At 48.0% G+C, this 20,394-nt stretch overlaps 4 protein-coding genes and 1 non-coding gene across 8 annotated transcripts; 3 read left to right on the top strand and 2 right to left on the bottom strand.

Annotated features, from left to right (window-relative positions):
* Positions 1 to 4,163: 4,163 nt before the first annotated feature.
* On the bottom strand, positions 4,164 to 6,466 carry CUNH11orf98 (chromosome unknown C11orf98 homolog). The gene is made up of 4 exons (XM_045855409.1): positions 6,386 to 6,466; positions 6,108 to 6,232; positions 4,595 to 4,692; positions 4,164 to 4,507 (listed from the first exon to the last, which is right to left on the bottom strand). The coding sequence occupies exons 1-4, from the start codon at positions 6,422 to 6,424 to the stop codon at positions 4,398 to 4,400; spliced, it is 372 nt and encodes a 123-aa protein (XP_045711365.1). The 5' UTR covers positions 6,425 to 6,466; the 3' UTR covers positions 4,164 to 4,397.
* Positions 6,467 to 6,574: 108 nt separating this feature from the next.
* On the top strand, positions 6,575 to 8,454 carry CSKMT (citrate synthase lysine methyltransferase). 4 transcript variants are annotated; one of them, XM_045855408.1, is made up of 4 exons: positions 6,583 to 6,599; positions 6,877 to 6,968; positions 7,067 to 7,198; positions 7,358 to 8,454. In XM_045855408.1, the coding sequence occupies exons 3-4, from the start codon at positions 7,132 to 7,134 to the stop codon at positions 8,011 to 8,013; spliced, it is 723 nt and encodes a 240-aa protein (XP_045711364.1). In that variant the 5' UTR covers positions 6,583 to 6,599; positions 6,877 to 6,968; positions 7,067 to 7,131; the 3' UTR covers positions 8,014 to 8,454. The 4 variants fall into 4 exon arrangements, with proteins under 4 accessions (XP_045711362.1, XP_045711360.1, XP_045711364.1 ...); XM_045855406.1 differs by having other exon boundaries at positions 6,575 to 6,590; positions 6,877 to 7,198; XM_045855404.1 differs by having other exon boundaries at positions 6,578 to 6,601; positions 6,877 to 7,198.
* LOC123829628 lies at positions 6,651 to 6,799 on the top strand. Its single transcript, XR_006787631.1, has one exon. It is a non-coding gene; the product is annotated as a small nucleolar RNA SNORA57 (small nucleolar RNA).
* Positions 8,455 to 11,785: 3,331 nt separating the features above from the next.
* Positions 11,786 to 12,766, top strand: LOC123829451 (ubiquinol-cytochrome-c reductase complex assembly factor 3). The gene is made up of 2 exons (XM_045855183.1): positions 11,786 to 12,306; positions 12,397 to 12,766. The coding sequence occupies exons 1-2, from the start codon at positions 12,187 to 12,189 to the stop codon at positions 12,538 to 12,540; spliced, it is 264 nt and encodes an 87-aa protein (XP_045711139.1). The 5' UTR covers positions 11,786 to 12,186; the 3' UTR covers positions 12,541 to 12,766.
* Positions 12,767 to 14,538: 1,772 nt separating this feature from the next.
* On the bottom strand, positions 14,539 to 17,200 carry UBXN1 (UBX domain protein 1). Its single transcript, XM_045855093.1, has 10 exons — positions 17,071 to 17,200; positions 16,880 to 16,967; positions 16,687 to 16,740; positions 16,495 to 16,601; positions 16,342 to 16,411; positions 15,919 to 16,110; positions 15,777 to 15,828; positions 15,527 to 15,640; positions 14,845 to 15,037; positions 14,539 to 14,677 (listed from the first exon to the last, which is right to left on the bottom strand). The coding sequence occupies exons 2-10, from the start codon at positions 16,936 to 16,938 to the stop codon at positions 14,628 to 14,630; spliced, it is 891 nt and encodes a 296-aa protein (XP_045711049.1). The 5' UTR covers positions 16,939 to 16,967; positions 17,071 to 17,200; the 3' UTR covers positions 14,539 to 14,627.
* Between the last annotated feature and the right edge of the window lie 3,194 nt (positions 17,201 to 20,394).

The raw sequence follows: 20,394 nt of genomic DNA, 5'->3' as shown, positions 1-20,394 counted from the left end.
ATGTACGAAGCTAGGACACCTTATCAAGACCCCCTCCCCCAACTCCAGCCGGTCTATGTAACTCCCAGGTATTCCACTTACTGGCTAGGTACTTAGCTTTTCTACGACTGTTTTCTCTTCTGGAAATGGGGATGGTAATACAACTACCTCACAGAGTTGTGAAAATTGAAACCAGGTAGTACGGTAAGCAAACACTTAAATAAACATTAGCTATTTTTATTATATTTGTTCAATGAACTCCAGAAAATAAGGTCTTTGAAAACAAGGCCTTTGCTATTTTGTTAAAGACTATGATCTTCATCATCTACAACAGTATCTGCCTGACACTTAGTAGGTTTTTAATAAATAGTTGGTTGAATAAATGAAAAGGAAAGTAGGTTCTGAGGCCTGTGTTAATTAGGCTCATTGTTCTCAATGGAAGTGAAAGTTAGAACAACAGCAGATGGTATGCCCCTAAGGTACTTTTGAAGTGATTGTGTTTTAAAAGACTAATTATTCATTTTTCCTTAAATTTTAGAAGTTCAATTACTCCCAAAGTGCATATACTACCTACCTACTAGCAAGAACTGTTCTAAGACAGTAAATATGAGATAATTTCTGCTCCTAGTTCTGCCTAAACTTGGACCTAACACTTCCCTTCTCTGGGCATTGACTTTTGAGCTGTGAAAGTAGGCCTTTGAATCAGATGAGTTCTTTCAGCTATGAGACTTATGTGGTCCTTGCCCTTAAGGATTTCACATTGTAAGGGAGCTTGTTTTGGCATTAGATCTGGATTCACGTCTGCTATTTATTCACAAAGTAACCCTGAGCAAGTGGTCCAGTCCTTTGGAGCTAGTTCTTTGATCTGTAAAGTGGGCATGATGTCTCCTATCTCTGACATTTTGCAAAGATCACTTGAGATCATTTATGTAAAGGACTTAGCGTAATGCCAGACACAGAAATTCTTCATAGCAAGCTCTTTCCCACTCCAGGCACAGGGAGAACAAAATTATGAAGGACAGGCATACTGAGATGTTGAATGTCTTTCCTTCTCCCTCCTCTCCTTATGGCATCTGAATAGTTCATTCTCAAACAAGTACTTTTTCTTCCTGTGTTTAAAACTGGACATAATACTGTCCCCCTGGGAAAATGGCTGATCCAAATTTTAGGCCAGGGTAAATAGTAGGTGAGGCTGAAACATCCCCTTGTGGCAGAAAGCGAGGAAATGCCCGAGACTGATGGTGTTGTGTCAAAAGGACACAGATCACCTTGAAAAGACTTCTGCTGGTCAAACTTGGTATCATTTTGAGCATGAAAAAGCAATAGTAATGAATTATAACACATTGAAAAACAATCTAAATCCATAGCGATGTTAAAAATAGAAGGGAGGGCCCTGACTGGCATGGCTCAGATGGTTGAGTGTTGTCTAGCAAAGTGAAAGGTTGCTGTTAATTCCCAGTCAGGCCACTTTGGCTGGGTTGCGGGTTCAGCCCCCCAGTGGGGCGCATGTGAGAGGCAAGGGATTGATGTCTCTTTTTATCCTCCCTTCCCTTATCTCTAAAAATAAATAAATGAAATAGGAGGGAGGTGATTTCTTTATAGAGAATTCGGCAGTCACTAAAAATGTCGAGTATGTTGAATAATATGAATGCATGATAGAATTAGAAAATCACCATTTTGCAGCACTAATTCAGGTGAAAATAATCGTGGATGCTAAACCCATTGGGTCTTTGGGCAATAGGATATTCATACAATCTCAAGTATCACTCCACAGATTACTTATTAACTACAAAGGAAAAGGATACCTTAACAGTGGAGAGATCTTACACCCACTCAAGCAAGTCTCTACCAGTAATGAGACAAACTGGCATTGCATTCAAGTTGACCCTTGAATGTGACGGTTAGAGGCACTGGCCCCTTGTCCCCCATACAGTAAAAAACCTTCATATAACTTTTGACTCCCTGCAAAACTTAAATCACAGCCTTCTGCTGACCAGAAGTCTTACTGATAAGTCATGTAACACATACTTTGTATGCTATATGTATTATATATTGTATTCTGACAATAAATAAGCTTAAGAAAATATTACTAAGAAAATCATAAGGAGCCCTGGCCGGGTAGCTCAGTTGGTTAGTGCATCTTCTTGGTTCGTCAAGGTTACAGGTTTGATTCCAGGTCAGGGCACAAACAAGAATCAGCCAATGAGTGCATAAATAAGTGGAACAACACATCGATGTTTCACTTTCTCTTCCTTCCCCTATCTAAAAATCAATGCATAAAAATAGAAAATCATAAGAAGCTTGGTGGCAGGGGCAGAGGGATTGAGCAAAAAAAGAAAAAACTCCTGGATCCAGACAACAGTGTGGTGATTGTGGGGGGTGGGGTGAGGGGGAGGGTGATAAATGGTGATGGGCAGAGACGTGACTTGGGTGTGAACACATAATACGGTATACAGATGGTGTTGTGGAATTGTGCACTTGAAATCTGTGTAATTTTGATAACCAGTGTCACCCCAATAAATTCAATACAAAGAAAAGAGTATCACCCTGGCTGGCATAGCTCAGTGGATTGAGCTCGAGCTGCGAACCAAAGTGTCACAGGTTCGATTCCCAGTCGGGGTACATGCCTGGGTTCAGGCCATGACCCCCAGCAACCGCACATTGATGTTTCTCTCTCTCTCTTTCTCCCTCCCTCCCCCTCTAAAAATAAATAAAATCTTAAAAAAAAAAAAAAAGAGTATCAACGGGGGGGAAAAGGGGAAGGGTCAAAGAACATGTATAAAGGACACATGGACAAAGACAAGGGGGGGAGGATTGAATGTGGGAGGTGCGGGAAGGGGAGGGCAGGGGAGAGTAATAGGAGAAAAATGAGGAAACTGACCAACAATTTACAAAAGAGAAATGCATCTTAAAAGAAAGAAAATCATAAGGAAAACACCTCTACACTATTAACTGAAACAGAACTACATATAGTGGACCTGTGTAGTTTAAATCCATATGGTTCAAGGGTCCACTGTACTTCCTGATGTGATGCAATGAAAAATAAAACAGAATCATCTATGCAGAATTTGCCCCCAAAATGGTTAACCTAAACCTAATTATGAGAAAACATACAACAACACTCAAACCTAGGTTGTAGGACACTGTTAAAGAAAAAAAAATATGAGGCTGAACTCTTCCAAAAACACAAAGACATCTAAGGCCAGGAAAGGATACTGTTCTCAATTCATAGAAAACTAAAGAAATACGACAATGGAATGGAATGGGATCCTTGACTGGTCTCTTGACTAAGGGGGAAAAAACATCTATAAAGAACATTATTGGGACAACTGAGGAAATTTGAATATGAAAAACTGAGTGTTAGCTATTTCCCTACTGTTAAGTCTTAGGCATGATCATAGTATTTTTGCTCTATAGAAATATAGCAACATTTAGCGAAGGAATGTCATCTGCAATTGACTTTCAAATGAGTCAGCAAAGACAACAAAGGTACATATCCATACACATACACATTTGCAAATGTGTAGAAAGAGATAAAACAAGTGAAAAGTGTTGCAAATTGGTAAATCCAGGTAGAATGCATATATAAGGGTTCATTGTACTAATCTCTTAACTTCACCGGAAGTTAGAGTACTGATCTCTTAAATTCACTAGAAGTTTGGTATTATTCAAAACATAAAGTTGTGACTCTGGGCCCAGACCCTCCCTCTTCCAGGAAGCATGCACTGATTAAAGGGGGCGCAGAGAACACGCTTTTCCCCAAACACACCTCCACACAGGCAGCTTTTCACATTAATTAAACACCCCAGCTGTGGCTTCCAAAAGTTTCTGAAAATTAAAAGGGAAAAATAACGTTTGGTCTTCACTTTATTAAAAAGGTAATCCAGCAAAGGAAACAGCGACAAATCTGATATAAAGTGACTTGCCCACCCTGGTCACACAGACGTGGTGGGGCTGGTATCAGGACCCTTACTTCCTTTGCCATCTCTACAATAATCTGTATTTTGTTCACAAATGAAAAGTTAGAGTGTCGCTCACTAGAGAGACAGGGCTGTCCCAGAGGCTGGCTTCTTGATGCTTTTGCTCAGGTATACTCTGGGGTCCCCTTTCCCAACTGCGTTTTTCTGTACTCACAGACTCCTGTTCATGGCCCGTCCCCATCCCTACATTTAATCACACACATCTCAGCGAGAACTCGAGGGCTTTATTTCAAACAACGCTGACTACTAAGAAGCCCTCTCTCTGATCTTTCTTTTCCACTCTTCTCTCAACACCTCCTTCCATAGCAGGTCACTAGGCCATTATGAAAAGGAGTCTGGGGCGAGCGAAAACGTGCAATGTTTACTCAAAACTGTTCTGAAACAACCACTGAGTCCTCCTGGCTCCGGCTGAGAATCTTCTGGTGCAAGGGGTAAGATTCAGCTCCCTTCTTCAAGGTCCTCCATGTCTACATCCTGGGGGGCTTTGGTCTTCTTTTGAGATTTGGGCTGTGGTTCACTAGTCCTGGCTGGCTTTGCAGAGATTTCCACTGAGCAAAGAGAAAAAAGAAGCATTCAAGAACCCAAGTGGATCCAGGCTGCCCCCTCGCCAACCCCCCTCGGTGTCCCACCCTCACCTTCCATGGCTGCTTTCTCTTTCTGGGAAAGACGGATCTGCTGGAGGAGTTTTCTGCGCTTCTTCCCGGACAGAGTAATGTTGGCACGTGCGCTGGACCTGAAGGGTCGGTAGGAGCAAAGGTCCAGGTTAGCCAGAACCAACAGAAACCACAGAAGTGGTTTTAGCTATTGAAAAGGTCTGGCCACTTCAAAGAACTGTTTGAAAAGCAAGGCCCTAAGGGAGTGAGTTTAAACTGAACAAATATTTAATGTTAAATGTTAGTATATTGTAGAAACTTCTAAGGGAAAACTATTTTTCTACTCTATTCTCCATACTTCTGACACCTGAGGTAGGGGTGTGTGTGTGGTGGCGGGGGGGGGGGGGTTCTCACATCAAACAATTCTTCAGTTCTCAACAGTTATTAACAGTGTCCTACAAATTTAATTCAACTCTGACATTACTCACCTGGAGATAGCACATTGTTACCCGCATTCTGACCCACCTGCTATAAATCAAGGTTCTCACCCCTTTTTCAGACTCCACAATTTGTTGGAATAGCTCATAGAATCAGGGAACATTTACTTGCATTTACCGATTTATTATAAGAGGATGCAACTCAGAACAGCCAGATGGAAGAGAAGCAGAAGGCAAGGTATGGGGAAGAGGCCAGAAGTTTCTTTCCTTTTTTCTTTTTGATTTAATCTTTATTGCATTTTTTGCCCATTACCATTTTATCCTCTTATACCCCTCCTCCACCGAAGTTTCCATGCCCTGTCCAAGTAAGCTGCCTTCTCAGCACCTCCACCAATTCACCAACCAGGAAGCTCACCTAATCTGTTGTTCCCGAGTTTTCGTAGAGCTTAATAGCCAGCACCCCGCACCGGCTCCTGCCCTACCTCTTAGAGGTCGAGAGGCAGCGAGGCGGGGTGAGGCTTAATTTTCTGATCCTCTAATCACTGGGTTTTTCTGGTGACCAGTCCCACCCTGTCATTCATTAGTATAAATTTAGGTATGCTCAGAAGGGGCTCCTAAGGAAATAAAAAGACACTGCTATCTGTCTGAAGGTTTTAGGAGCTCTGTGCCAGGAACCAGGGACAAAACCCAGAAATTTTCTTATTATAAACTCTGCAAATATTGATAAAGAAGTCGATGAAAGGATGGGATGGGAACTCTTCCCCAAGGCCCCGGCGCCCCTGAAACTTATATGCAAAACCCCACATGTGCCTCGGAAAATTCATCTAGTTGTATGCACATTTCTGTGTGCGCTTTAAAATTTACTTATAAAAATCTATGTTCAGAGATGGGAGAGTCGACAGCTCTCCTTAAGATTCTCAGTGAGGCCCAAGACCCAAAGAAAGGCTGTAAGGTGCCGGTATAGTGAGAGGCTAGAAGACTTAAGGCACTAGCACAGCAGACACGTTCCTTGCATAAACGCGAGTGCACTACGGAAGCAGAGAGGTGCTAGCGACTCCGGAGCTCGGCCAAAACAAGAAAGGAGACTCAGTGGGGAGGACCCAGGGTCTGGCACTCACGCCCGCTTCTTCAGGTGGTGCTTCGTGATCAGCCCTTCGTCTATCACAGCCCCGACCACTCGGTGCTTCAGCCTCCGCTCCCGAGTCAACACCCGCCGTCGCTTGAACAGTTTCTTCTTCAGCTCCTGCAGGGAAGGAAGATGCTAATTATACGGAGGCCGCGCACCCCGACCCGGGATCCCCGCACCCGGCGACTCTGGCCTATCGATCCCATCTCGGGCAGGACTAGAGAGCTCCGGGACACTTCGGAAACAAAGTCGGCGCTCCCACACAGTCACCGTTCGGGGCCGGTTGATCTTCCCTCCCGGACCACCCATGGCTGAGCAGCGTTGCCGTCTTTGGGTCTGCGTTTCCGCTCCACGCTGGGTCCGTATGGGCCCCGCCCCTCAGCCCTCCGCAAGCCAATCGTGGCTCGGGGGCGGGCCCGGCTGCTATATAAAGGAGCTCAGCCCGCTCTTCAACCTTTCCGAGGATCATCGCAGAGTGAGTCTGGTGTTAGTTTGGTAACCTGGCGTGTGACGGTTTGGGGCGGGGTTTGCGGACCCTCCTCTTCTTGGCGGGGGTCGGGCTTGCGGTCTCGGTCCCCGTAATGTACGGAGGCAGAGGAAAGGGGCTCCGGCCCCCTCGGCGTCATGTCTTCGGTGCCGACGGTTTCCAGTCCGCCGGTTCTATCCTCAAGCGCCGGGACACTGATCTAGAAAAAGCCGGGCAAAACCGAAGTTCTGCGGGCTGCTCCACGGGGTACTCATGCGTCCTCCTTTTGTTTCAGGTCTGCGAAGCCGCCCCAGGAACCGAAGCTCTCCTATCTCCGCCTTTTCCATTCCCGTTTGTAACCAATAAAGGCCGTTCATACCGTTGTAGGTGTGTGTGTGCCCGCGTGCTCTTTTCCGAGGCTGCAGAGTTAGCCTACACGCGTTATTCCGCAAAGCGGATTTTGCAGATCGTCTCTTGAACCTCAGGCTTCGTGGAAGGGCTGGCAACATTTCAAAGAAGGTTCTCTGGCTGATCTTGCCGCCACCTCCGAATGGCCGCGCTGCGCCGAATCCTGCACTGGGCGACCCTGGCTGCTGGGACGCGCCGCAATTTGGCGGGTAGGACTAGAGTCGGGGAGGGCAAGGTGGTTTCTTCCTGCCCCGGGAGTCTACTCCCTGTAGGGTGGCTTTTAAAATCCCAGGTTACACTGCGCTGTTTTTGCAGCAGTTTGATAGAATTCGGGCTCCGGATGACACATGCCTTCCACCCGTCCACAGGCTCCCTGGCCAGTAGCTGCCTGGCGGACCGCTGCCTCTGGGATAAGCTCCACGCCCAGCCCCGTCTGGGCTGTGTCCCCACGTTCGACTGGTTCTTTGGGTACGAGGAAGTCCAGGGGCTCCTACTGCCGCTGTTGCAGGGGTCCCAGGCTGCCTGTCCACTGCGAGTGTTAGACGTGGGCTGTGGGACTTCCAGCCTGTGTACAGGCCTCTACACCAAGTGCCCACATCCCGTGGACGTGCTGGGGGTGGACTTCTCTCCTGTGGCTGTGGCCCACATGAACAGCGTCCTGGAAGGTGGTCAAGGCCAAACACCTCTGTGCCCTGGGCACCCTGCCTCCCGCCTCCACTTCATGCAGGCTGATGCCCAGAACCTGGAGCCAGTGGCTTCCTCCGGCTCCTTCCAGCTAGTACTGGACAAGGGCACCTGGGATGCCGTTGCTAGGGGTGGTCTGCCTGGGGCTTATCAGGTGCTGTCAGAATGCCTGAGGGTCCTACACCCCCAGGGGACCCTGATTCAGTTTTCAGATGAGGACCCGGATGTCCGGCTTCCCTGCTTGGAGCAAAGATCCCAAGGCCGGACTGTGACTGTGCAGGAGATAGGTCCTTTCAGGGGCATCACCTACTTTGCTTACTTGGTTCAAGGCTCCCATTAAAGACTAGTTTTTGTTGGGTGAGGAGAGGTGGAGAGAGCTTTGCCTTTGCAAGATGGCTGGAAAAGGAGGGTTTCAGTCCTGGCTTCCATGTTTCCTAGGTGGGTGCACTCAGTATTGATGGTTTCTGTGCCCAGTTTACCCATCAGCAAGGTAGGAATGGAACCTGGGGTTATGGATTACATACAGCGATAGCTGAAACATTGAGCAGGCCCAGGCCCAAAATGAGTACTGAACAGAGAAGATCCAAGTGGATCATTCCCCACCTCCAGCTAACTGGAACTTCTCTAGAAGCAGCAGATAAGAATTGTTCATCAAACCCAGTGGCCAAGCCTCTAATCTCATTTTCCTCTCCTGGGAACAGGAGAAAGTTGTGAAAGGATAGGTAAAATTGCTCTATGAAGAAACCTAGCTGAAATGTTCAAGGAGAGAGAACAAACAAGAACTTACCCTCAAAGCTCCTGGGAGGCAGGAGATGGGGGTATTCCATGTATTGGCTTCTGCCAACACGGAAGCCTGTAGGATCCCAGAGCGGACAGGCATTGGGTGCTTCCTGACACTCTGCGTCCTCAGGAATCCAACAGGCATCTTGCTCTACCTGTTCCTGCCCCCAGCTGAGTTGTGGGTTAACGGTTCTTAAAGGAGATCTGGGGTCCAGTGGGCTCCATGTCCAGCCTGCGTGGGGGGGAGGGAGTTAAAGAGCCTATGGACAATGAAAAATATTTCTGGTCCGTTGAATTTTTAAAAAATAAAATGAACTTGTGATGCTTGTTTCACTTCAGATCAAATGTTTCGCCTTTTATTTAAAAAACAAACATGGATTTGTAATTTGTGCCTATAAAGTAATACGGCAATTATAATGAAAAGCCTAAATTCACAGCCTCAGTTTCCTCTAGAGGGGAAAATATATCCCTCATTGGATGCTGAAAATCTTGAGGTGTAAGTTTATAATACAGTGCCTGGCACATAGTAAATACTCAAAGAAAAAAAAATTCTATAACAGTATGTAGACATGATAAAATATCTGCAAAAGAAAGCATCTCAAATGTTAACTGTCTCTAGGTAGTTAGATTTGGGGTAATTTTATTATCTATTTTCCCCTACAACAAACTAAATATTTTTAAATACTAAAAACACATATTAAAAGACATGAGCCCTAGCTAGTGTGGCTCAGTGGATTGAGTGCCAGCCTGTGGGTGGGAGGGTTGCTGGTTCGATTCCCAGTCAGGGCACATGCTTGGGGTGAGGGCCAGGTCCTTGGTTGGGGTGCACAGGAGGCAACCACACATTGATGTTTCTCTCCCTCTCTCCCTCCCTTCCCCTCTAAATAAATGAAATCTTAAAAAAAAAAAAAAGACATGATCTATCCAACATCGGAACTGTCCTCTAAAGGTCAATTCTGGCAGCCACCCTGACCTTTCTCTCCCATCTCAACATTTTTCTTGACTCTGTTGACTAAACGTCTGTGTGCCTGGCATTGCTTAATTCATGAACACAACTGAGTTTTCCATCTTGGTCCTCTCCAGAACTTCCAGGTCACAAGGGCCCCAATGAACCTGCCAGCTCCCTCACCTGGCTCTTCACTTTGGTCCTGGAAGCAGACCTGGGCCTCTTCTCTCTCATCATCAGTGAGCAACAGCAGCTCCTCATGCGGCCACCGGAGCTCCCCGCTCTCTTCACTTACCTCTGAAGCTTCCACCACAAGGGAGGGCAGCTGGGTCTTTTGAGAGACAACCTGCATGGGGACAGCAGAGGTCTTGGGCTAACTTGGAGGATGAGCCAGCAGCAGGGCACAGGGTGGGAAAGTACTGACCTGAGCATCCTGATGAACTTCATCTCTGTCGATTTCTTCTCTGTCCTTCCACAGAGGGGTGGTCAGCCTAGGACTTTCTGGATGCCCATCCTCACTGCTCCCTGGCTCAAGGTCCATGGCTGCTGAGTTTTAGCGTGCGGGGTGGTTGAACTCAGAGTAGAGTTCTGAACCCCTGCCCAGTGTACTCCACAGACTGCTCCTTTAATCTTCTTTGGAGCCTGGCTCCTTAATCACTTCTGAGAGCAGGATGACATGCCAGGAGATTATGGGCCTCCCAGGGGAGGGGGAAATCCCAAGGCTGGGATAAGAGCTTTATTTCTACTCACTCCCTGGTGACACTAGGAAAGGCAGTAGGGATATTAAGAAGGACATCTGGATTAAAGCCCTGTGAGAGCCTTAATAACAAACTCATAACTTCCTTATTCCTTTGTTTACCAGGTTTCCCAAATTGGCATATTTCCTTGTATCTTTAAATGAATATTTATATGGCATTTACTATTCGCCAGGGCTCTATGTGTAAACTCATTTAATTATCCTAAAACTATGAGACATTGTTATCAGCTCCCTTTTACAATGCAAAAACCAGGGCACAAAGAACTTAAATGTTAAATAACTGTCCATGCACAACTAAGGTGTTTTCTTCTCCAAATTGGAATTTTTTGTGTTACACAAAATCTGAACTTTATGTGTGTGTGTGTGTGTGTGTGTGTGTGTATGAATGCCAAGGGCATACCATAATGAAAAATTAAACACGTTAACTCTTCTTATTTAAAGATTTTTTATTGATTGATTTTTAGTGAGAGAGAGAAACATCAGTTTGTTGTCCCACTTATTTATGTATTTATTGATTGAGTCTTGTCTCTGCTTTGGCCAGGGATGTTGAAGTACCAGGATGATGCTCTAACCAACTGAGTTACTCATCTAGGACGTAACCAGTTTATTAGCAAGTAAGATAAAGAAATATATGAATACACCCTTTTCCACACCTAGTATACTTGGCTTTGAGTTTTTGTTCAGGACTTGAAGGGGCTGAAGAGAATCTGTAGACGAATTGATGTGTTCGAGTATCTGGATGTCTACTATGTGTATTGAAACACCACAGGTTATTATAGGAGACCACAGACCACAACCCTAGCCTCCCCCCCATCCCCCTTTTTTGCCCTGGCCTTCTATTGATGAGATAGATCAATAGAAGTAAATGTTGGAACTGGGCAGTTAGTTGTAAAACCCACAGCAACCACAAAGACACACATTGTTGGTCTGGTAGTTCAGTAGGTTAAAGCATGTCTGATACTCCAGAGTTGCAGGTTTGATCTCTGGTCAGGGCACCTACAAGAAGCGACCAATGAGCCCTGGCCAGGGTGCTCAGTTGGGTGGAGAGTCATCCATACCCCAAAGGGTTGTAGGTTCCATTCTGCGTCAGAGCACATGCGTAAATTTGGCCTCCATGCTTGGTAGGGGCACTGCTGGTAGGTAACCCATGGATGTTTCTCTCACTTGCCTTTCCTCTCTCTAAAATCAATTAAAAAAAATAAACAGGTGGTGAGGATTTTTTTTTAAAGCAACCAATGGCCCTGGCTGTTGTGGCTCAGCGGATTGACCGCAGGCCTGCGAACCACACAGTCACAGATATGATTCCCAGTCAGAGGACAGGGCACATGCCTGGGTTTGGGCCAGGTCCCCAGCTGGGGCAAGGGGGGTGGGGCTCCACAGGCAACCACATATTGATGTTTCTCTCCTTTCTCCCTCCCTTCCCCTCTAAAAATAAATAAATAAAAATCTTAGGAAAAGAAGCAATCAATGAATGAGTAAGTGGAACACAAATCCATGTTTCTCTCTAAAATTAGAACAAAACAAAAACACACACTCCCACTCCGGACTTTGGTGTCAAAACCTTTTTTGTTGTTGTTTGTTTAAAGAAATGATATGCAGCCCTTTTTTAAAAAGTTGTATTTATTTATTTTTAGAGAAGGGGAGAGGGAAGAAGAAAGGGAGAGAAACACCAGTGTCTGTCTGCCTTTGGCACGCCCACACTGGGAATCCTGCCTGCAACCCAGGCATGTGACCCCACTGGGAATCGGACCCGCAACCCTTTGGTTCTCAGGTCGGCACTCAATCCACTGAGCCACACCAGCCAGGTCCAAAACCTTCATGACAGCTCAATCCTCTCCGCCAAATTTAAACTTAAGACCCAGGCGCTCTAGATTCTAAACGTTTCCTGATCGGTCCTCTCTAGCCCGTTCCCCTCTATGGTATCTGCTGTGGGTCGCTCTAGCCCGCACAGGAGCCAGTGAGACGCGGTGCGAGTCTGTCTAGAATGCGGGACACGGCCTGAGGTCGTCTCGCTCTTCCGGCGGTCAGCAATGGGGTCCTTGCGTAAAGCACTGATCGCAGTTGCAGTAGTGAGTGCGTGGGCTGGCGTGGGCTCCGCACTCTTTGTCCTGGTAACCCCGGGAGAGGATCGCGTTCAGGCGATGCTAAAGGTGGGAGCAATGGAAATCAGAGAAGGGGTGGGTGGGCCGGCGGAGAGCATGGGACCAGCCGTAACTGCGATCCTTTCTCCCTGCCCACAGGAGATGCCGGGACAGGATCCACGGAGCAGGGAAGAGGCGGCCAGGACCAAACAGTTACTGCTGGCCACTCTGCAGGAGGCAGCTGCCACGCAGGAGAACGTGACCTGGAGGAAGAACTGGGTGAGCAGCGGAAAGTCAACATGAGATGGGACCCGAACCGGTGGGTGCTGGGAGCTCCGCTCTGGCGCTGGAGTCCAAGGCCGTCTTCCTCTTTCATGGACCTGGCGGGTAGCCCGGACCGGGAAGCTGCTGCCGAGTGAGCACGTTCCCCCTAAACCTTGCACTGACTGTGCGTTCACGTTCTTATCGCTGGCCAGAGTCATCGGACGTGGTCATCGAACTGAAGAAATCAGTAAATCGTGTTCCTCTATCCAGAAGTGAGCCGTGCAGTCTGACGCTTGTAAATGCCGAGTTCTGGGGTCGGTTCTGTGGGCGGGGATGACCTCGGCTCCCGCCTGCCCCGCTCCCCACGTGAGGCTGAAGCCCAATAGGCACAGCGACCAGGTTTTCAAAACACGAGTCAGGTCACGTGACCTGTCTGTACTTTTGGGAATATTCCTGAACTCAGAACTATACCAGAAAATCTTGTAGCAGAAATGCCCACACAGGTTCCTACCTTTCAAGTGAGGTTGGAGTGGGACTTCTAGCACTTAACATGCGCCAGATGTCTCCTGTGGCCATTATTTAACCTTTGGAGCCCATTTGTTTGAAGTAGTGAAAGCATGCTTTGAGTCACATCTTGATTCAATTCCATCATGTTACAAAATCTGAGCCTCAGTCCTGTTCTATAAAAAGTGGTAATTATCTTAAGGTCTGTCCTAAGGTTAATTTTAAAGATTTATATATTTATTTGTTTGTTTATAGAGGGGAAGGAGATCGAGAGGGAAAGAAACATGAATGTGTGGTTGCCTCATGCATGCCCCTTCTTGGGACCTGAACTGGCCTGCAACCCAAGCATGTGCCCTGACTGGGAATCAATCAGGCAACCCTAGTGCACTGAGCTACACCAGCCAGGGCTGTCCTAAGGTTAATTTAGAACAGTAAGTGCAATGCCTGGCAGAGCAACCTCTCAACAGATAGTGGGGCTTTCCCCACTCCAGGTTTTCACTGTAGTTTTCCATCAGAGTCCACTCACGAGGCCTACTGGAAAGGCTACTGAAGAGATGGCACAAAACTGTTGGTGAAGTAATGGCCCCATAGTCAAGTCCATTGCTTTTGTCTATTTTATATCCTGGCAATAGGAAAAAAGGCTGCTTTAACAAATAAATTTAGCCAGACCACCACGTACACTGAGGTATAAGCCCAGGCTGAGTGTTGGAGCAGTTTTCAGCTGCTGAAATCACATCATATATGACCTTTACAGTTTGTGGTCCTTTCACAGGCTGGGAATGAGAGGAGTCTGCGGGAACGCTAGGCTGAGGTTAGCAGCAGCAGACGGACCAGCTCTCATAAAGGTGTTTGGCAGTTACAGGACCCAAGCCCTAGATTTGTGGGCTCCCCAAGTGTGTGTCAAGGATCTCTAACCCATGTCAGTGTGGCTAAGTCACATGGCTCAGTGTCCCTGTCTCTAAAATGGGACAATGGTACCCATTCATAGGTAATAGTACCTCCATATCCCAGTTCACGCATATAAAAGTACTTTAAAATGTGTGCTATTAAGTTTTCAATACTTTTTAGTGCAGAAGAGATGCGCTTGTGAGAGTCACTAATGTTCCTCAACATTCAGGAACAGCTGAGGAACATTCAGGAACAACTCAGGAACATTCCTGAGGACTGACTCAGCTCTGGGCGCTGTGCTCAAGCACCTTCCCCCCCGCATTGCATAACCCACTGACGTGTGCGGTCATGTTTCACTAAAAGAGGAAAACAGGCTTAAGAAGGTCAGGCACACAGCTAACCAGGATTTCAGGCTTATGCACCGCCTTACCCATAGGAGCAAAGGGTGTCATCCACTGTATTCCCCACCCCTAGTTCCTCTTCCCCTTCAACTTCCCCAGAAAACTCATCAGACCCAGAGATTAGAAACAAGTCTCTGTGTTTAAAACGTTAAGATGAGTAGTATCTACTCTAAAAGCATTCCCTTTAGATTCTTCCTCTGCCTCGGTTCGGTCCCTCCCAGCCATTCAGGAAGGAGTCCGCATATAGAGAACTCAGAGGGTCTGTTTATTAGGAAGGAGATGTCAGTGCTTTATCAAAGATGACGAGGTCAGGTAAGGTGGGAGAAAGCCTTCTCAGCTGGGACATTTCTTGGCCACAATGAGAACAGCAGAAGGCACAAGTCCTAAAGATGGAAGAAAAACAGGTTTAAACCACACATACCTATCCGTCCCCCAAAATTCCTGGCCTCACATCATCTCCACAAGGTCCCTTCTCTCTGCATCCCTTCCTTTCTCAGGTATGTCCCCTATCACACCCAAGTCCTGCTTCAGGTCCCCCATGTCGTCATACCCAGCTCCTGCAGGGGCCGCTCCATGTCGGCCTCTGAGAAGGCCCGCCGGGGGAAGCCACTGAGCAACTGCACAGGGTCCCGGCCCCCTCCAGGTTCCTCCCCACGGTGGAGCTCCACATAGAGCCTAACAGCTGCCAGCTGTTCCCGAGCCCGGAAGGTCTGGGTCAGCGAGGTCCCATCTGGCAGCCTGACCTAGAGGGCGAGTGAAAGACGACGGTGAGTGTCAAAGCTGAGTGAGGCACCCAAGTAAGGGAAAGAAGAGCAAAGCTGGCTCCTCCTCCTCCTCAGATCGAACCAACACAACTACTATTAAAAGCACCTAATAAACGACGACTTGGGCTCTGCTCGACCACGTACTGAACAGAAACATACTCCCTGCTCCCTCACAATTTAAGAAAGACAAAGGCAAGATTACACAAAACTACCTGGATAAACAGCTGTGTGATAAACCCAATGAAAGCATGAAGAGATGACTGCTGAGTTAAGAGGGAGACACGGATTTAAGTAAGATTGGGCAAGTGAAATTTGATCTTTCTAGGAGCAGAGGAGGTAGGATTTCAAAAGCCACTTACAAAGAAGGGGAAGGTCTGGCAAAGGAAACAGGACTGAAAAAAGCTCTGGACTAGGTGCTTCCTAGGCCAACGGACGGGTCCCTGGAGCAAGCAGAACCAGAATCAGTACCTGTATGCGACATTGGTCGTACTCCCTCTTGGTGGGAGGCTCCTGGCTGGGAGAGGAGGGCACAGGTCCTGGCTCTGTCGGCGGGGATGGCTGAGAACCCACACCACCACCATACTGGAGGACAAAGAACACTGCATCAGGCACGCGCCCGCCCTCAGGAGAAACGCTGTGCGCCCTTCCTTTCCCGCCGATGCAGAAGACGGGGTTAGCTCTCCCTAGTCGATTACCCGGTGTCTTCCCAGTCACCCACCTTCTTGGCTCTCTCTGCTTTGTCTCTTTCAATCTTTTCTCGGACTCTTTGCCTGAAATGCGGACAGAAAGGAAGGTCAGGTGTGGAGAAAGCACATATTGATTCCTTTCACATCTCTCATCTCACAGCCCCAGCGGCAGACCTGGCTGCTAACTCTTCAGCCTTTTCCCGCCTCCGCTCCTCGGCGGCCCGGCGCATCTCGTCTTCCTGCAGCCGCTGTCTGGCAGCTGACAGCTCCTGCCCTTGTCTCCTGCGCTGCCGTTCGCGTTCCAGCGCCTCCCGCTCTTCTCTTTCTTCCCGCTCCCGCTGTTTCTGGGCCACCAGCTCCAACATCCTGCATGGCAAAAAGGGAAAAGCTCAAGAGAAATGAACATGGATGGGGAAGGTGAGTTTATGACAAGGGACTCAGAAAACCAACTCAGGAACCCTCTGATAAAACAGGAAAGAACAAAAAGAAGCGCCAAGCAAGGACAGAAAGAATGTGAAAAATTCGAGATTCTCCGATTAGACTGTGTACAGCGGAAAGGTGGAAGGTGACCCTCAGGAATGCATGGCTGTTTCTTACCTCTTCGTCTGCTCCTGTCTTTCCTCTTCACTCAAGGTGGGTTTGCTTTCTTCCGCAGCGGACCCAGGTCCTACAAACAAGTGATCGGTGTCATTACCCGTTCATCCTCCTCGGGCCCTCCTGAATAATCACACCGTGTCCCTCAGTCAGGACCTTCAGGGCCACCGTGCTCGGAGGGGGTGGGTTCCCGTCCTAGGATATGTCCGAGGGGGGTCGCTAGCGGCTCGTCCACATCGGGGTCGTCTTCATGCTCCATCAACCTGGCAGAAAAGGTCGAGAAGGAGGTCAACGTTGAGGCTGCCCCTCCGAGCCCCCGGGCCCCTGGCACCCGGTGCGAGCGCTCACCAGTCCATCGCGGCCTCGATGCCCTGGTTCCCTGTGAGGGCCAGAGCCTTCTCCCTGAGGGCAGAAACACCGTGAATAGCGCCCACGAGCCATGGTGACGGTCAGCTTGGGGCGTAGAGCCTGAGGCCAGGCTGGGGGAAAGGCCCGGACACGTCCGGGACCCCCGCGGGCCGGGGTAAGGGGGCTCCCTTACGCGCGTCCCCTGGGGAAGCCCATCTCGATGAGACTCTCCAGAGCCGTCAGCTCCGCCATGACGCCGCCAACGCCGCTTCCGCGGGGACCTGGGGGGACGAGAAGGAGGACGGAGAGGGTCAGCGCGGAGCGCCCTCGGCCCGCGAACAATCCCGCTCCCGACGGTCCAGACCGGGGCGCTCGCTCACTCACCCAACTCCGGACCCGCCGCGGACACCTAAGAGAAGAAAGCAGAGGGGAAGCGGAAATGCCCGGATCTGTTTGGGTCACGTGGAGAAGGCCGTGGACGGGTCCCGCTGAGAGTCAGAAAGCACAGGCCTGGACCCCCACCGGGTAGTTCAGCGAGTTAGCGCGTCCTCTGGATTAGGAAGGGTTGCAGGTTTTATCCCTGGTCCGGGACGTGCAACAACCAGCCAATAAATACATAAATGAGTGGAAAGGCAAATCGATCTTCATCTCTGCCCGCCCCCCATCTCTTTAAAATTAATAAACAAGACCTGGCCAGTGTGGCTCATTTGGTTGCAGCATTATCTTGTAACTAAAAGGTTAAGGGTTCGATGCCCCGGTCAGGGCACATATCTAGGTTTCGTGTTTAATCCACGGTAGGGGTGTGAACGATCCCCCGTTAGGGTGCAGGCAACCAACTGATGCTTCTCTGTCACATGGCTGTTTCTCTCTCTCCCTCTATATCTGAAAGCAGTGAAAAAATGTACTGGGGTGAGGATAAAAAAGAAAAATAAATTTAAAAGTTTAAAAAAATAAGGAAAAAAAGAAAGCACAAACGTGGGCCTTCTGTCAGGACCAGCCGGGCAAGGCAAGCATCCTGTGGGAGTCGGATAGAGAAATGGCCCCTAAAGCAGGGCGTCTGAGAGCTGTGGGGAAGGAGGTGCGGCCCTGAACCCGTGGGCGGAAGGAAGCCAGTTCCCGGTATGGTCCTTTGGTGCAACCAGTTGGGAAGCTATTTGCCACTGTTTACCAGGATTAAAAATGTGAATACTCTTTGACCTGCTCAGCCTCTTCAGGGAATTCATTGAGTTGCTTGCAAAACACAGTATCTTACCCAGTCATCACCTCCCTGCTTAAAACTCCATGCCACCCCAATCACTTAGGAGGGGATTTAAATGCCAGTAGTCTGTCTGGCTTCCTCCTGCCTCCCCCTCCTTTTTTGTTAGAGCCCCATCTGTAAAGTGAGGATAACAGTAGCACCTACCTCAGGTACCTGGCAAGACTGTACTGTATAAATGTTAGTAATTAGTGAGCCGTTTTACCTTCCACCACTTGAGGGTAACTTGTGCTTATTGCAAAACAGGCCCTCTCCCTCCTCCTGGCCTTTGCACCTACCGGTCCCTCTGCCTGGGATGTCCTGCCTCTTCTGTGGGCTTGGTTAACTCTCAGTTTTTGGACTGGACTCTGAGTTTTCTTCTTTCCTTCTTTTATTTTTTAAAAGATTTTATTTATCTATTTCTAGAGAGACAAGAAGGGAGGGAGGAAGAGAGGCACAGAAACATCATGGGGTTGCCTCTCACGCGCCCCCTACTGGGAACCTGGCACATAACCCAGATGTGTTCCCTGAGCAGAAATTGAACCACCTTGGTTTGCAGGCTGGCACTCAATCCACGGAGCCACACCAGCCAGGGCTTGCTTTCTTTCTTTAAATTTTTATAACTTGGACTTCTGGCCAAGATGGAGGCATAGGTAGACACATTGTGCCTCCTCGCACAACCATAATAAGGACAACAAAAATTTAGAAACAAAAAAAGCCCAGTACTGACAGAAAAGTGAACTGTATGGAAGTCCGACAACCAAGGAGTTGAAGTAGACATATTCATCCAGACCAGCAGGCAGGGCAGAGTTGGATGGCTGGGTGGAGAGGGGTCACAGCAAAAAAAAGCAAAATGCAGTGCTGGCGGGCCCCCACGCAGGGTGGCAGCAGGTGGACCCAGCGAGGTGGCGGATTGTGGAGGGGTACTGGTGCACAAGGTGGCTGGCGGACCCAGAGGTCCCACATTCGTGTGCAGATAAACCAGGAGAAACTGGGGAGTGAGACAGACCACCAACCCAAGGCCCTAGTGCAGGGAAATAAAGCCTCAAAACACCGATTGGAAACACCTGTGGGAGTTGAGGTGCTGGGAGACACACCCAGCCTCACAGGAGAGTTCGTTGGAGAGACCCGCAAGGTCCTAGAATGTACACAAACCCACCCACATGGGAATCAGCACCAGAAGAACCCAGTTTGCTTGAGGGAAGTGGTGGAAGTGACTGAAATGGTAGTGGCAGAGAGTAGAGCCACCGCCATTGTTCCCTCTCAGGCCCCTGCCCCACATACAGCCTCATAACCCAGCAACTGGGTTGTCCCGCCCTGATGAACACCTAAGGCTCAACCCCTCACTACAAAACAGGTGCATCGAGACAAAAAAAAAAAAATGGCCCAAATGAAAGAACAAAGCAAAGCTCCAGAAAAAAATACAACTAAGTGACGAAGAGATAGCCAACCTATCAGATGCACAGTTTAAAGCACTGGTGATCAGGATGCTCACAGAATTGGTTGAATTTGTTCACAAATTAGATGAAAAAATGAAAGCTATGCTAAGAGAAATAAAGGAAAGTACAGGAAACCAATAGTGATGGGAAGGAAACTGGGACTCAAATCAATGGAGTGGACCAGAAGGAAGAAAGAAACAATCAAACAGAAAAGAACAAAGAAACAAGAATTCAAAAAAAAATTAGGAGAGGCTTAGGAACCTCCAGGACATCTTTAAACATTCCAACATCCAAATTATAGGGGTGCCAGAAGGAGAAAAGGAAGAGCAACAAGTGGAAAACTTATTTGAACAAATAATAAAGGAGAACTTCCCCATTCTGGCAAAGGAAATAGACTTCCAGGAAGTACAGGAACCTCAGAGAGTCCCAAAGAAGTTGGACCCAAGGAGGAACACACCAAGGCACATCATAATTACAATACCCAAGATTAAAGATAAGGAGAGAATCTTAAAAGCAACAAGACAAAATGAGAAAGTTACTTACAAAGGAGTGCCCATAAGACTGTCAGCTGATTTCTCAAAAGAGACTTTGTAGGTAAGAAGGGGCTGGAAAACTGGTTCAACCACTATGGAAAGCAGTATGGAATTTTCTCAGAAAACTGAAAATGGATCTGTCTCTTGACCTAGCAGTTCCACTGCTAGATTATATACTAAGAACCCTGAACACCAATCCAAAAGAACCGATGCACCCCAATGTTCAGAGCACCACAATTTACAATAGCTAGGTGCTGGAAACAACCTAGATGCCCATCAGTAAATGAATGGATCAAAAAACTATGGTACATTTACACAATGGAATTCTATGCAGCAGAAAGAAAGAAGGAGCTCCTACCCTTTGCAACAGCTTGGATGGAGCTGGAAAGCATTGTGCTAAGTGAAATAGGCGAGGCAGTGAAAGACAAATACCATATGATCTCACCTTTAACAGGAACCTAAACAATAAAACAAAGAAACAAGCAAAATATAACCAAAGACA

This window comes from Phyllostomus hastatus, unplaced genomic scaffold (assembly GCF_019186645.2).
Source record: "Phyllostomus hastatus isolate PE091 unplaced genomic scaffold, TTU_PhHast_1.1 phas_scaffold_11, whole genome shotgun sequence".
NCBI classification, from domain to species: domain Eukaryota; kingdom Metazoa; phylum Chordata; class Mammalia; order Chiroptera; family Phyllostomidae; genus Phyllostomus; species Phyllostomus hastatus.
The sequence above is the reverse complement of the archived record's forward strand: the minus strand, read 5'-3'. Positions and strand labels throughout refer to the sequence as shown.